Source organism: Arachis hypogaea, chromosome 16, assembly GCF_003086295.3.
Source record: "Arachis hypogaea cultivar Tifrunner chromosome 16, arahy.Tifrunner.gnm2.J5K5, whole genome shotgun sequence".
NCBI classification, from domain to species: Eukaryota; Viridiplantae; Streptophyta; class Magnoliopsida; order Fabales; family Fabaceae; genus Arachis; species Arachis hypogaea.
Genome location: NC_092051.1, coordinates 10,994,846 through 11,012,638, shown reverse-complemented (window position 1 = coordinate 11,012,638; position 17,793 = coordinate 10,994,846). Strand labels below are relative to the sequence as shown.

At 34.6% G+C, this 17,793-nt stretch overlaps 1 protein-coding gene across 1 annotated transcript; it reads left to right on the top strand.

The window, feature by feature from the left end:
- The first annotated feature begins 7,141 nt into the window (after window positions 1-7,141).
- Window positions 7,142-8,815, top strand: LOC112756631 (uncharacterized). The gene is made up of 6 exons (XM_025805253.1): window positions 7,142-7,147; window positions 7,841-7,927; window positions 8,024-8,074; window positions 8,361-8,454; window positions 8,534-8,618; window positions 8,731-8,815. The coding sequence occupies exons 1-6, from the start codon at window positions 7,142-7,144 to the stop codon at window positions 8,813-8,815; spliced, it is 408 nt and encodes a 135-aa protein (XP_025661038.1).
- Window positions 8,816-17,793: the final 8,978 nt, after the last annotated feature.

Below are 17,793 nucleotides of genomic sequence, written 5' to 3'. Positions count from 1 at the left end.
ACTGCTTGTTATGATTACCCAAAAGAAAAACTGCTTTCAAAAAAATAACATTATTAAAATTTTTTAAAATATATAACTTTGTAAAAAACTACTTATATTTTCCTAATAAATATATTAAAGGAGATTTTTATAAAAAATATATATTAAAAAAAAAATTTTAGACACTGTTGAAAAAGATGTTAAAGAAAAGAAATGGAAGAAAAGTTAGCTAGACTTATATTAACATATGAATTAAAAATTATTTAAAGTTAACCATAACTAATTTAAAAAAAAGGTTGAACCTAAGCATAACTTAAAAAGATGAAAAAATTGAATAAACTAACCTTGCATTTCACTTTGTGCAAATAATGGGTGATCAGCAGCAACATCATCAACATGTGAAATACTGATAGAAGGATCTAAAACATCTAATAATTCTTCTACAATTTCAAACCAAACAAAAATAAAATCAAATCACACAAATCAACACTATAAAATTATTTATCATTTATTTTAAAAAAGATAAATTATTTATCATTTCTTATAATAATACGGGAATAATATTGAATATAGTTATGACAACTAAATAATTTATCTATATTGAATTAACAATAAAGTTAACCAATAAACAGGAGAATTACAAACAACATATATATTCCATTAAAAGTAACACATTTTATGAAATAAACGTATAAACATTTATCATAATTAATTCCAGTGGCTTTATCTCCAAGTTTCCTTTTAGCAACTAAGAACAAACCAGCCATGGATAAAAAAAAATAAATAGGAAATGAAAGTAAAACCAATCAACTTATATTAATAACTATGACAGACTCTAACCTAGTAAAAAGAAGGACAACACACCTCTTATATTCCCATATTTCAATGCTTTCTTCCTTTTCAAAATGTTAATTCTTTTCAACCTCGAAGTCGCAGGATTGGAAGACATGATTTTAAAGGAAATAAAAGACAGCAGTCTACAAAAAGACAAAATGACGCATCATTTTATACGTAATCGAAAAGACTGTTGAATCACACACACGCGTGGATTTTTTTTATAAGCACAAATAGAAATAATGACTAACCATCGCATGGATATTGTTCTGTATACTTATATACATAACACAAAAAAGTTGAGATATAAATCGATAGGAACAAAAAATAGTATATAAGCACAAATACAAAAGGATAGTAGCAAACTTGCAATAGAAATCAAACATTCGATCAATTACAATACAATCAAATGAGACTATTACATTGGAATTTACTGTAACCATATGATATGTTGAATTAAAACACATGTTCAAAGGCAATTATGGAGCATAACAACAACTAATCATGAACAACACAAATGAATAAAAGACAGCATACGAAAAAAACAAAATAATTAAGACTACTGAAGCTATTTCCTTCCATTAATATTATAAAATTCATTACACTTGGTTGCTTACATTCACAAAAGTGACATTATAATTCCACACTCTGACTATAACCTATGTCCTTCTAAATACATGACAATATGTCCAATCTTTAGCAGAGTACATTTGAAATTAACACAAACCCTTCCTAATTCAAAAAAGCATAACAATACTTACAATAGACTAACCAAAACATGAAGGGATAAGTTGTGACTCTCCTAACAGTTGGACATATCTCAAAAAAAAGGGACACACTTCAAATATAAGTCAGCATGAGAAATATGAAATCTAATTCGGAATTAAAGTCATATAACCCTAATAAAGCTGCTAACTTCAGCTAAATAACTATCCATCCTAATTATTTTCAACCTTGATCATCTTTGATGAAGGACTAACAGTTTTCTCCAAGGCTTTCTGAAAATTCGATTCAAGGTTTCTCTTTACTTTGGAACACACACAATCATTGCAAATAGAAGAAACATCAATGTTGTCTGAATTATCCAGAAGATGAGATAGGAAGTCCTAGACAGATAAAAAAATATAAAACAACACAAAACCAATGAATAAAAAGAGAAAATGGAATGCAATAATAAATTGAATAAGAGATATGATTCAATAGAAAATTCAGACTGTGTGACCTGAGTTTCTTCAACACCTGAGTTGAGCAATGAGCCAACTTCATCACTAAAGACCTGATTCTCATCATCATCGCCAGAAACTTGAGGAACAACAGATTTCCTATTAGCGTCCATATCTATCGAAATGTCATCAAGACCAGGAACACTTTCATCCTTATCCAAGACTGAAAGCTTAACATCTTTTGAGGTAGGCTATATATGAGAGGGTTCACCTATGTCCAAACCAATTCCAGGAACACATGCATCCTTCGATAAAGAATGAAAGAAGAAACACTCAAGCAAGAGCAATGTAATAAAAAAATAAAAGAATCAAAGAATAAAGAAAAAGCAAAGAAGAATAAAAGAGAATAACCTTGACAGGTGTCACTTCATTCTCATTCTCAGCAAGCTCAAACATAGAAATAATAGTTGGGTCATCACAAATCCTTTTTACACGAAAGGTTCCAAAGTATTTGTCTATACCTTCAAGAAACTGCTAGAGTTTTAGCAAAAGCCACTCTCTGGGGTCGTATCGATTGGTGGCGGGAACAGAACAACAGGGAAAGACCTGGCCGACCTGCCCGTTGAATAGGGCTCGAGGACGAGCTTTATTTAAGAGAGAATGGGGAGTGAATCGAAAGGCTTCCTTTTTTGGGTGATCATCCCCTTACGAAAGAACATCTTATTACCATATTTAGTGTAAGTGCTATGAAGAGATAGGTAAGTGACGGAACAGATTCCTGCTAGTTTAGAATTTCATAAAAATAATCACGTTGTAGGTATAGTTTCTAAACCAGCAAAGAATCCTTTCGTACAAAAGTTTGTTTGTCACTTAAGCAAACCCAATAAAATTTATAACCGAAGTATTTAAACCTCGGGTCGTCTCTCAAGGAATTGCAGGGAAGTATGATTTATTATTGGTTATGAAATTGTATCTTTTTGGGTTTTTGAAATAAGGAATAGAAAAATAAACTGGCAATAAAGTAAATTAATTATTATGAAAACCATTGCAAGGTATGAGAACTGAAAATCTCATCCTAGTTATCCTTATCAGGTGTGATAAGAATTGTTTATTGCTCCCACTTAGTTAACCCTTACTAAATAAAGGAAAGTCAAGTGGACTAATCAAATTGATTCCTCAAGTCCTAGTCAACTCCTGTGGAAAGACTAGCTTTAGAGGGATCCAAATCAATCAGCAAATTCTAATTTTTAATCAACAGCTGAGTTTGATAACTCAAGTGTCACCAATTAATCAACCAAAGCAAAGGGAAAAAAATCTAAATTATTTATATCATAAATAGAAGAAAACAATCATAAATCTGAAATACCTCAAATTGCATTAAATAAAGAAATCAAATCTAACATGGAGAGTTCATAAGCCAATTTGGCAACATAAGTAATTAGCAAATTAAATAGAGCAACTAAAGTAATAGAGTAAATGAAAGTAGAAGAGAAATTAAATTAAAGGAACATTGAACCTGGAATTGAGAAGGAATGAACCATAAACTAAGAGAAATCCTAAATCCTAAAACCTAAGAGAGAGGAGAGAGCCTCTCTCTCTAGAAACTACATCTAAAACCTAAAATTGTCCATAATCAATGAATGATTGATGAATGATTTGATTCCCTCATTCTCCAACCTCTATTCTGTGTTTTTGGGCTTGGATTTGGGCCGAAAAAGGGCCTAGAAATCGCTGGGGGCAAATTCTGTATTTTTTTGCATGTGGCATCTGTTACACGTACGCGTAGGTCACGAGTGCGCGTCATTTGGAAGTTTTCCTTGTCACGAGTACGCGTCCGCGTCGTCCATGCGTGCGCGTCGCCGCCATTTTCTTCAAAACTCCATTTTGTGCGTTCCTTCCATTTTTGCATGTTTCCTTTCTGTCCTCTAAGCCATTCCTGCCCTATGAAGCCTGAAAATACTTAACACACAAATCACGGCATTGAATGGTAATAAAGAATAATTAAAATTAATATTTTTAAGGCATAGGAAACATGTTTTCACATATATCACATAATAAGGAAGGAAGTATAAAACCATGCAAATTATATGAATAAGTGGGTGAAGAATTGATAAAAACCACTCAATTGAGCACAAGATAAATCATAAAATAGTGGTTTATCAGTAAGGGACTTGGTATCTACTTTTAGTAAAACTTTTTTACCCTCTAAAGTTTTAAATGTAATAGGATAGCTATATCCACACAGAACCTATAAGGACTCAGAGAGGTCACCATCTACATCATAATAAATAATATCATAAAAAATGATAACTATTTATAGCTCAATATTTAGATGGACGTAAAAAATTATACGCACAGTTGGCTCCTTTTGGACTTCATTAAAAAGGTCAGCACATGCTTTTTTAAGCAAATAAGCTGTTTCACGATCGAACAAAACAAATATGCCCTATCCAGTATGATTAGAAACTGCTACTTTAAGTCTGAACCTATAACAACATGACGATAAAATAGAAAAATTAATAAAAGACCTTGTTAGAATTTAAGTAAACAGAAAGAGCAAGAAGTAATTATTTGAAAAGCTACAAATCATGAAGATAGAAACCTTGGAATCACATTTGTCACATGATGCATGCAAACATCACAGAAATAGACCCCAGACTCAGGATAAACTGCCTTTCCACACACACAAGTGGAATACCACCAACAACCCTCTTCAACAATATCAGTGATAGTACTCATAATAACAAAACTCCTATCTTGCATACCATGCACAACAGAACACCACGTGAAGGAAAAAAAATAATCTAATCGAGGAAAAAAATTAGTTAAAACCACCTTCAAGTATATTCAAACATACCAATTATGTATAAACATAAGAGGGTAGAATGAAAAAAGTACAAATTTATAAGCCTCTTTGTTATCATGTAATTGATCTATTGTGGATCGCCTAGTTAAGCGCATGAAGTCATCCTCCAATGAAATGGATTTTCCATCATTCGCAATGAATAAAGGTTGAGTGCCATTAATCCCTTGTTCGACCATGCTAAGATTTAAAAAACACTATTCAGTTTCACATCAACAGAATAAAATAAAGACAAAGAAAGGACTGCAACATAGAGATAATTTGGGAGTGATAACACAAACCTTTTTCGAAAATCAATAACTTCTGACAAATCAAGATTAAAGTAAATTTTTGTTGCTTTCATAACATTCTGGAGACCAGGTTGACCTATGAGTAATAAAAGAATGTCAACAGATCTAAAGATCAGGATAACATAACCGTACACATAATAAGATAAAATTCAGTTACAACACCTCGAAAAAGTTTAATCTTAGCAAGTTGAACAATGACAACCGGTTGCTCAACATAACCAAAAGCAAGAAAATCATTTAACTGGTCCACGTACTCTCCAAATAATGTGCATCAGCATCATCCTACACATGAAAAAAAAAGGAAAACTCAGTAGAAGCTTTTTTCAAAATGGAATCCAATACAAATAAATATAGAAACAGAAACAAAGGATGAGAGCAACAAACTTTTGTGAAGAAAATTCGACAACAACCATCTTAACCATTTTACCATCCCTGTCATAGTTTTTCTCTTCCCCAACCAATGTCAAAGGACCAATTACATCTAGATTGATATGTTAATAGGAGTAAAAAAGATGTAAGAAAGAATTTTCAGAAGAAAAGAAACTGAAGAAGTAACTGAAAGACACGAGGCCAAGACTCACCAACTAAATAGTCATGATCCTGACTCATTTGCAATATGTCTTCAAAGGGATATATAGAAAAACAAGACTTGGGTATTATATCATCAGCAATTGTTGTCACTGTTGTACGAAACAGAAAAATGAGTTTGAACTTATACTTTGTAGCTCTATAAGAGCCTTGGTTTGAAACAACAGCAAAATAACTCATCTTATAACAACTGCCTTCAAGAAGATGATCTTTAAGCTTGTGGATTAGTTGCTTCCTTATAGTGGCCTGGACTTTGGTAGACTATGAACATCTAAAAGAACAAAAACATACAACTCATCAAGAACAAAAACAAAAGCACAACAAAAAAAAATTGGAAAAATTAATAAGAAGAAACTGAGTATATGAACACAACAAATAAAAAGGAAAGATCAACCGCTCACATTTTCATCAACCAGAATAAGTTCCATTGAATTTGGAACATCTGCATTACCAAAGCTAGGTACAGTCCAAGCCCTTAGTACCCTGACTTTGATCCTCCAGGCCTCACGTGGAGGAATGATCTTACTGATAGGATCAAAAGGAGGACTCATTGCAAACAATAAAATCTCACAATATCACACTTACGAAAGGCAGAACAAACTCAACAAAGAACAAACAACAGAAAAGATAGCAGAAAGACAAAGAAGAGATGGGAGTAGAGAATGATGTGCACGATATCGAAGAGAGGCAATAGCCTTTTATAGGCAAAAACTAAAGAACAACTCAATATTTGAATTCAAAAATTGTGCGATAGTGGAGGGAAATTAGCATTGCTTACCAATTGGAATCTTCCTCATATCCAGGGATGATAACATCAACCACTCTACCCCTTCTTTCAAACATCAAATCAACTATCACCTTCATCCCAGTTCTCAACCTTACCTTTTTATTAGTAGCTCTAGTTTTTAGTTTAGCTCTATAGGAAGAAAGAAGAGCAAAAAGATGGAAAGAACCAATGAAGAGAATGTCGTAATCTATCTAAAAGAAGAATATATTGTAATGTTATATACCAACTAACATGACATGACATGAACGGCATTCCAACTGACATCAAGAAGGAAAAAAAAGTAAAAATGCATACCACACGTCACAATCTCCTACCTAAACTATGACATCAGTTCCAGATTCAGAAACATCACTATTCATCAAAATTCAATTCAATGAATGACCATAAACCCTAAAATGGGACAAGATTAGTATAATTATACATAAATAATCTAATTTCAGATTTCAGCAAAACATGTATTATCCATAGTTCACACAAACATGGATAAAGGCAATTTAATAGTAAAAAGAAGATATAAATAAACAAATAATCGAATTCCAGACATAACAAAACATGCATTATGGTTCATTACAAAAACATGGATACAAACAATTAAATAGTAAGAAAAACATAATATTACTTTGAATCGATTACCGCAATGAAAGTAAGAAGATGACGGCTGTCACTCTGTTGCCATCGGTCTCTATATCCAACAGCCACGCTAATTGCTTGCCCTAAGTAACATGTTTTGTATATACATAATCAATTTAAGCTAAATGTTATCCTGAACCTTCTATTGGGCTTATAACAAGTGTTGGATACCCACAATTTTTTTTTTGAAAAGTGGCCCAAAAACAAACACATTGAATACATGTTCTCATTGACTAAGAATATACATTGAATTCTATAAGGTAGCATTTGTTTGCAAGACAAAGACCAAGAGACAGAGACTAAGAGACAGAGATAGAAATAAGTACTAGTATTGTATTTAGTGTGAAAATGTACAGAACTGATTTATATCTCAGTATCCTATTTGGTTTAAAATAAAAGTTGAGACTAAATATTAAAAATTACAAAAATGCCCTTAATTTTAACTAACAACCCTACCCCCAAATCAAATTTCATTTACTCAGCATGGAACCCTAACCCCCTTTCTCCTCTCCTCTACCCTCTCTCCTTTCCTCTCCCATAAATGAATCCTGGAGTCTGACCTGCCGCCGGTAGCACCTCCAAGGGTCCGAATGATGACGACGACGCCTCTCCAATTCTTCACCAGTTCATCTTCGTGGCGCCAGTTGCTCTCCAATTCTCCACCAGTTCATCATTTTCCATCTCATCTTTTTAATGTTTCGTGCAGCTTGGTGTCGGAACTTCCTTGCCTGGTTTGGTTGCAACAAAAGTTGGAGCCAATGTTACTCTTACTGATGACTCCACCAGATTTGAGGTTTCAAATTAAGCTGAATTTGGTTTTAAAAACAAATAGTGACTGAGTTTTTATTTATTTATTGAAATGGCTGGTTGTTGTTTTTGGAATTTGCAGGTGCTTGAAAACATGAGAAGAGTGTGTGACTTAAATAAAATCGAGTGCAATGTGAGCCTTTGATTGAGTAGTTAGTAATTTAGTCACAAAATGTAGTGAATCGCGTAACATGTTTTCTAGTAACTGTTTATTTCATTTGTAGCAATGTGCTTGTTCATTTTACAATTGAAATTATGATTTTACACTCATGTTTGGTATAGAATTTCTATGATGTGCTGAACATGTGGCTCAAGGGAGCACAACCAGTGGTTATGTGTAGACATGATGTTGGAAATTTTATGTTTTCATATTTTTCGTTTTGTATAAATGTCAATGTGTAAATCCCTTGTGTTTTTAGGTGCTAGGATTGACATGGGGTGTTTGGGATTCATCCATAGAAAGTTTACAACCAACTATTATTCTAGGAGCTGATGTCTTGTATGATTCAAACGGTGAGACAATGTGGTATTAAGGATTTGTCATCTTCCTCTATCAAGTTAACTAAAACATTGTTTATTTTATGGCATTTAGCCTTTGATGACCTCTTTGCCACTGTGACGTTTCTGCTGCAAAATTCTCCTGGGTCAAGTTTTATAACCTCGTACCACAATCGAAGGTACTTTTTCATTCTATGTGATGCTCAGAATTTATGAGCCGATTCCATACTAGCTCTACAACCTCCATATTTTTATGGTGTTTTAAAAATTTATATGTCTAATCTTTTGCAGCGGGCATCACTTTATTGAGTTCTTGCTGAGGAAATGGGGCCTAAAGTGTCTCATTCTGATCATGGCGTTAACAAAAGCCTCATAAAGAGCCTTTTTTGAGGCAGCAAACTTAAAGACCAGGTTCTTTCCCTCTTGGCTATCAAGCAGAACTTGATCAGAAGTAAACAGAGCTTTATGTTGGAGGATCAACTTGTAATATGTATTATCAAAACTTATTGAAGAAGGATCCATAATGGTGCCTGCATTTTTGGGCTGGTTTTTGGTCTACTTGTTTATTGTTGTTTCCCCTCATGTGTGCAAGCATGTATATATGATGTCTTATGTTGTAGTGAGGATTGTTACAAAAGTGTTTGATGTACAACAATGTAAGGTCACTATTGCTCAAAAGCAATATCAAGACAGCTATGAATGCTTGTGCAATTTGAGATATGTTTAATAGAATATGTTACTTGTGTTCTGAATTTAGCAACTATGTGCATCTTTTCCCACTTTTTTATGTACATACTTCAATAAAACCATTATACACAATATCATATCACCAAAATTTCTACAACACTCATAAACACAAATCTACTGCTTTCGGCTAATGCAGGAAAACAATCTTTATTAAGAATACATGCACTTCTCTACAGCTTTATACAAGTTCAAAGTTCAAACAAAACTCAACAGTGAGCCGGTTGCTAACTCACCAATATGAATCTAACTTAAGCATATAAATCAGTCACAATGAATTCTCACCAAAGCTATTTTGCAGTTTTTCATTCACACAGCATGTGATTTTCTAAGTAAGACAGATGACCAGTGAAAAAGCATATTGATAGTTTATCAGAATGGGACAGTTGATGACCAAAAATTATTAGAATTTTCATTAACATGATCATGACCATAAATATTGTACTTAACCAACAATTTCTGCTCAAGCGACCAAAGCAAAGGCCATACCACAATACCAAAAAGATTGTACGAAGAACCTACACCTATTCAATACATACAAAAATAAAGGCATTACCAAAATATCTATCCAAATATATACCAAGCATAAGTTTGTACGTTAAACCATCTTAAATATAACCTATAGACAAAATACTAAAACCCTATAGTGAAAACTTAATACCCTAAGCCAAACTTAATACCCTTAGCCAACAGTCAACTTCATATAATGGAACGCATAAGGCCAATCATCTGTGAATCTGTTAAACCCCAGAAGTGTGCATAAACATTAAGACTCTCAGCAAACTTCAAAATCACCCTCACCACCTCGTCATCACCGAACCCAAGCTGTGTGAGCTTCTCACCAACCTTAAACTTCTCGTTCACACCAACAATGGCATCAGCAATTAGTTGGGCATTCTTCCTTTGGTCAATCGAAGATTGCTGGATATGGTCAGCCATCCTCTCCAAAACGTCAGCTTGCTTTCTCTTCCTCCCATATCGCCTTGTGCTTCCTGCACTCGCACCAGCTTCAGAATGTGATGCTTGTCCTTGCATTGCTGGCCCTCCGTCTAATTCTGGTTGTGGAGACATGTCAGAGTCATCAAATCCAATTGTAGTGTCTACCATCTCTTCGTTAACATGTTCCTCCGCATTGAAGCCACTAACTGCTGCTACTCCCGTGGCTCTATCCCTGCCAAATATACCCTCTAGCCGGTGAAAAAGAGGAAAGGGCTTGCCAACACTGTAGAACTTCGTTGGATGTGCCTGTGAAAATATAAACCCGATTTAACAAACATTAATGAGGTTCCTGCTGTAAAACTAGTTACATTAATGAAGTTCCTAATAAAAGTGACAACGCCACAGCTACATTCTCAAATAATTGGTAGTTACTATCACAAACACAAATATTATTTTACTCTAAATCCCATTCAGAGTAGATCGGAAACAAATTTAAAAGTGACTCAAATTCAGTATAAACCGTATAGTTCTATACAAATCCTAAAAGAAAGATAATTAAATGGGACCAAATGCTTATATGATATCCTAAAAAGCATGAATCACACTCACCTTCAACCATGCATCAAGGACGTCTTTGCTGTCAACATCGACACATTGTTTCTCATGATTCCAGCCAAAACCACTGCATCCAAGCATGTCAGCGGCGTACTGATACTTCTCCTTCAACCGCTTGTGCTTATTCTTGCAGTGCTTCGCAGTCAGGGTACAACCAGGGAAGGCCTCCAGCATTTTCAGAGCCAGTTTCTTGAATGTTCCTAGTTTGAACTGCCCACAATCATCCCTCTAATCGTCTACCACAAACTCCTCCATGAAGCCAACAAAAGCATTAGTCTCTTCATCACTCCACATGCGTTTGTTCTCCATTTTTACCTACCAAAATTAAGATAATCAACCTTGTGCAAAATTCATTTCTGTGTACATGAATTAACTAAATTAAAATCAATTAACATAATGTAACAAAAAATAATAAAACAGCAAACAATAACACAAATAACTACAATTTATCCACAGCCTACAATTCACACCATAAGCAAGTACAAATATGTAAAACTGAACCACGAATAGTTAGTTGCCATTACAAACAAAGAGGTGCTATTACAATGTTTCTCGTCTCAACAAGTGATACAAATTAAAATTTAGCCATTACAACAATACTCAATTGATTACAATGTTCATTACGCTGCTCTTACAACACTACTCCATACGACTTGTACGCCACTCTTCATACATCTCAGTTGCTATGTTGTCACGCCAGTGAGTCCTCTTGTTCGTGTTTTCAATCACATCAATCATTCCATCCTGTGCTTCATCTCCATCAGGCATAAATTCATCCAATATGCTACCTTCCTCCTCCGGATCCATACCCATACTCTTTCGAATGAAATTTTGAAGCAAACAACAAGCAATAATTATTTGAGATTGTGTCTTTAGAGGGTAAAAGCTAGGGCTTCTTAAGATGGACCACCTCTTCTTCAGCAAACCAAAGCATCGCTCAATGATATTCCTGGTGGAAGAATGAACCCAATTAAAATATTCTTGGTAATTGCGCGGTGCATGTGCTCCTTGGGCCCACTCTCTAACATGATATCGAGTGCCTCTATATGGTGCTAGAAAACCCGAACCATTTGTGTAACCAGCATCAACTAAATAGTAATTACCTATAGACAAGTAATGTAAACAACATAAGCTTAACTATCGTGAATGCAAGCTATATGTATAGGCTTATATCTAAAGATGGCATAATTACCGTAGGGTATCTTAAGACTATTACAACGAGTTATTGCATCTCGAAGTACCTACGAATCAGATGTCGATCCCTCCCATCCACTGAGTACATAAACAAAACCCATCTCCCGATTACACACTCCTAAGATGTTCGTGCAGATTTTTCCCTTTCTTGTTCGGTATTTTGCCTTCTCAGACTCGGGGACTGTTACCTCTATATAAGTGCCATCTAATGCTCCCAAGTAACCCTATCATCCATAGAAAGTTATGATACTCAGATATAGAATCCTTCAGGCAAATATGAATCAGACACAACATCAAATAAGCTCTACCTTAGACCTTCTCCATGTGGGGTCAAGACAATCCTCTTCAACTGGTGTAGCCTTGGCAAACAAAATACTTTGAATACGTATTACAGCCTTCAAAACTTTATTAAAATACTTACTAACTGTCTCGCTGGACCTACAAAATCTAACCTGCAGACTACGATTTTTTTTGTGATGCGCTAAGATAATTAAGAAAGTCACAACCTGCTCCGGCAGGTTTACATGACCATCTTCATTAAGTCCTCCTTGAACTTCGAGCAACTCACACAAATTAGCAAAGACATTTGTGTTCATTCTCAACTCCCAAATACAATTCCTATCACCCTCACTAACAATATGCTCTAAAGTTTCACGTCTAATTCTACTATTCATTCTTCCGCCTAACGACAGTTGGCCACTAATTCTATCCCTAAAGTAAACAAATAGTGTAAGCACAAAGAACAACATCAAATCTTCATGCTTGGATCTCATCTCTTTATAAAAATACACGCATCACTTAATAATTTCCAACCGCTCCATTTCTTCCTAGCAAAGTCATTACATTAAAAAACGCATAAACATTCAAATTAATCTAACACTTCTTCATGCAAAATCTACTTTATCTTCTTACAACCAGAAACAAGAATAAAAAACTGGAATAAAAAGATAATTAACTCTATTTACTTCTCAATTTTAGTTAAGTTTCAACTGGAAATCAAAATAGGAAATACAATATAAACACAATAAAAAAGATAATATCGATTTTCCTCTCTCATTTCATAAACTGAAAGTGACTTTTTCAGGTACTTTAAGCAAATCAAAGTCTTTCAAAAGGCAAGAAAGAATATTCGGTAATTAAAATGTGAAGTGGTTCACACTTGACACAAACAACTATGCTGTCATTATCACCTAAGCCGTATCAAGCATATTTATATGATATCATGTACATTCAACAATTTCACTTACCAGTTTAGAGAACAAACATTCTTCCCCTCAAATAGATATGTTAATAATTGTAGCCTACCTAACAATAGTTCTAATACATAAACCAGAATGTTGTTATAAAGCTGCACTAATCCAAGTATTACAAACCAAACAAAGACATCAAAACTTATTAAAATGGCCAAACTTAATCGCTGACCCTGCTATCAAACTGACCAAACTTAAAAATTGATCCCAGATTGTTCAGTAATTAGTTCTTACGAGACAAAAAAAGGAGGTAAACATCATAAACTCATGTTATTATAAAGCTGAAATAAATAGGTTAGTTAGCTTGGCTTTCGTTCTCATCAAAGAAACTTTCACAAATTAGGGCATGACGGAAAATATGAAAGGAACAAATCCACGGATTAGGGCATGGCGGAAAAGATGAAAGGAATCAGTAAATTAAACAACTTTTATATATAACTAACCTGGGTCAGAGCAGTTAGGACGAGGAGTTGATGGTTGACGTCGACAGTAACCGGGGAGAGGCGGTAGCTTCGTTCTTTGACTTTCCTGTGAAGGTGAAAGAGGGGAGATGAGAAGATGGGGACCACGAAGATGAACTTGCAAGCGGCAAACCACTTACCTAGCGGTGGCGAGGCCAGCGGTGTGGTGAGGCAGCGGCTGTTCTTCAGATGGTGCTTCAAAGGCTACAGGGGCTGTTCTGAAGAAGAATAAGAAGATGAGGTCACGAGGGTTGATCAAGAAGCCCTGATTTACAAAGGATAATTTTGGAATTAATGAATTAGAATGGGGGTAATTTAGGTACAAATTATAATTGAAATTTCTGTCCCCGTCTTTAAAATTTTCTATCTCTAGTGTCCTTACTTTTTGGAGGTACTGAAATACTGAAATTTGGAAGATAGAGATAGAAATTTAAGTTCCAATCTCTAGCTCAACAAACATAATACTGAGTTTCTGTCTTTCAGTCTCAGTTCTAGTCTCTACAAACAAACGCTACCTAACTTACTGAACCCCCTACATATTAGGTGAAGAATTAGTTTCAAAGCAATAGATAGAGTTGTAGCTCTCAAATCAAACAGTGGAATAGAAGCATCTCATTCGTTCTTGCTTTTTATTTTTAGCCTACAGTTTTGCCCAAAAAAAAGCAAAGAAAGGGAAAGGTGGATTAGAATTTCGAAGTGGCAATAATAATACATACCTACCCTCTTTGACCAACAAAGAATCAGGATTTAAAAGTATTTTATTTTTGAGAAAAATCAAAATTTTGAGAAAATGCCATGTAAGCGCTAACTCTTCCAAGTTTACTAGTATAGAAAGATATGGATTATTATTAGTTTTTTTGGTGTGCCACTTGTCATGAATGCAGACATACCACTTGTCGATCATTGGAGCTGAACACTTGTCAAACAATAAACCTACTACTACTCTTCTATTATATATTAATAGATTATAAAATAATTAATCTAAAAAATATATATAAATGCTTATTTGGACCTCATTAAATCGATAAAAAACATTTAATGAGAAAAGATGTTTTTTTTATTTTCACAAGAAATACTCTTTCTCGAAATATGGACAAATGGGAGTTTAACTCCTAAAGAAGCGCTTTATGAAGCCTCCTGTAATTTGATTGACCTATTTATTCCTTTTTTACATGCGGGAGAAGAAAACTTGATCATACCTTGGATTTTGAAATATAAGAGAATCTCTCATAGAATAGAATAGGCTATGTCATCATAGAATTCAAGGAACTATTCCTCTTGGATGAAATGCTAAAGGAATACCCAGAACTACGTTCACAAAATCTTCGTACCAAAATATACAAAGAAACCATCCAATAGTATGTTTGGCAAATTTTTAATATTAAAAATAAAAATACTAGAAAAATTTAAAAAATATCTTTTTTGAGAATCCATAATTTATATATTTTTTTAAAATATCTTTTTTTTTTAAAAAAAGATATTTTTCACATAATAAACGAATAAAAAAGTACTTTTTTCTCATTTTATCCAAACATAATTGATAGATAAAAATATCTTTTTATATGAGATATCCAAACATAAAATTACTTTTACTTTTGTAAAAGATCTTTTAAAAAAATATCATTTAAAAAAAAATCTTTTTCGAAAATGCTACCCAAACAAACCTTAAGACTAATATACTAATACTAATATTATACAATCCAAACAAAATTCACGACTTCTAATTGAGTATGAAAAGATTATGTCATTTAAGTTATAGTTCGTTGGCAAACTTTAGTTATGTTAAATTATTTAGATTATTTAGATTCTACCTTTCTCTCTTTTTTTTTTCTTTTTTATTTAAAAGCCACTAACCACTCTTCCTCTCCCCTTGTCGGTCTGCTAGGGCACAATCTAAAACTCCAGTAGCCACAACGAGTGTAGTGCACAACTCCATTATTTTTTAACTAAAATCGTGTTTCCCCAATGCCACAGTGCAGAACATTGCCGCCTTAGTGCTGTTGTTCCAACATTTCTGAAATATGGAAGAAACAGGGCATGAAATTGAAGAGAAAAATATAAGAACAAGATCAAATGCAATAGAAGAGGGAAGAAGTCTTGGAATACGAAGAAGAAGACATAGAGGAAGGTGTAGAAAAATGCAATCACAGCCTAGTAGGAAAGCTGGTGACAGACAAAAACATCAACCCAACATGGGTCCAAACGGCTATGTTCAACATTTGGAGAAGGCCAGAGGGCTTTAAGATGGTAGAGATCAGGCCAAAACTTTTTCAGTTTTTCTTTCATAAGGAAATAGACATGAGAAGAGTTCTGAAAGGAAACCTATAGATGTTTTGAAACTCATGGCTACTGATCAGGAAATGGAAAAGAGGAGTAAACCCAATAGAAATGAATTTTTCTAGAATAGAAATTAAACTTCAAATATGAAACATGCCAGAGCATTGCAAGATAACAACTTTAGGAAGAAAAATCGCTGCTAGGGTAGGAAAAATTATGGAATGCAATGTATTCTCAACGGGTCCAGGAAGAAAAAACTTTCTTAAAGCATCAGTAATGATAAAAATAGAGGATCTATTGAAAGAAGGCTTAAACATCGGGAGTAAGCGAGATGGTTTAACAAAGGTGGAGTTCAAATATGAAAGGCTGCCCACATTTTGCTACTTTTGTGGTAGGATCAGACATGATGTAGCAAACTGTGAGATAGCAGAAGTAGAAGAAGAGCACATCAGTAGTTCAAAAAAGGTCTAGGAGCCTGGCTAAGAGCAGATATAATAGGCAATAAGGTGGAGCAATCAGTAGAACAAGAGAAGCCAACCAAAATGGAAGACAAAGAAATTGAGAAAGGAACGTAACAAGGAAAGGGGGAGGTGTTGGAAAAAATGGCAAGTTAACTATGAAGGAAAAGAGCCAGCAATGCATAGAATACAAGGAAGGAAGCAAAGTTTCAAACAGGGAGAAAGCGCCACATCAAACAACAGAGGCTGAAACCATTACCATCGAAGAGACGAATAGAGAGGCTACAGATCAAGGGGAAGAAGACGGAGGAAAAGAAAAGAAAGTAGATAAGGAAATAAAAGAATAGAAGAAGGACAAAGAGAAAATAGAGGAAGAGAAAGAATCTCAACTTCAGAAAAATCAAAAGAAATGGAAGAGGATGGCAAGAGAAGCACCACTAAGAATGACATGCCAGGAAGCTAAAGTGCTAGAAAAAAATAAAAAGAGAAAGGAAGAAGACACAGAAATAGAGGATAAGGAGATGGGAGGCAGCAGCAAACACTACCAAGTAAGGAGCAAAAATGCACAGGCAGAGGCTGCAAGGCAGCCCTGCCAAATCCCATGAAGATAATTAGTTGGAACTGCCGTGGGCTTGGGAATCCATGGGCAGTGAGAGCTTTGAACAAGCTCTTGAAACAGCAAGCTCCCAACCTCATTTTCTTAATGGAGACGAGGAGAAAGATTGACAAAATAAATCGTATTAGAAATAGAGTAGGAATGGAAAACATTGTGGGGATTGACTGTGAAGGGGAAGGAAGAAGTAGAGCGGGAGGTTTAGCTGTCATGTGGGATAGCTCTTTTGTTTGGAAGTATCATCTATGTCTTTGAATCATATAAACATGAGGGTAAAAGTAGTAGAAGCTGGACAACAGTGGAGGATCACGGGGTTCTATGGGAATCCGGATGCAGCTAACAAGCAAAAATCATGGGATCTCTTGAGCTCGCTTGGTCAATCTCAAAATATGCCATGGTTGGTGTTTGGAGATTTTAACTAAATCCTGGAACAGAAAGAGAAGACAGGGGGATTGCCAGTTACTTATAGCCAAATGAAAAGCTTTCAAGAAGCACTACAAATGAATCAGCTGCTAGACTTGGAATTTGTGGGATACCCTTTTACATGGGCAAACAAGCAACCGGGAGACATGAACATTCAAGAGAGACTCAACAGGGCAATTGCAATAATTGACTGGAAGGAAGCTTTTCCAGAGACAATTGTAAAACACTTACAGAGGTATAGATCAGATCATTGTCCACTCTTAATTGATGTAACAGGTCAAGAGAACAAAAGAATGAGAAAGAGGCCAAATATCTTCAAATTTGAAGAAATGTGGCTTCAAAACCAAGAGTGTAAAGAAGTAATATCCAAGAGCTGGTCG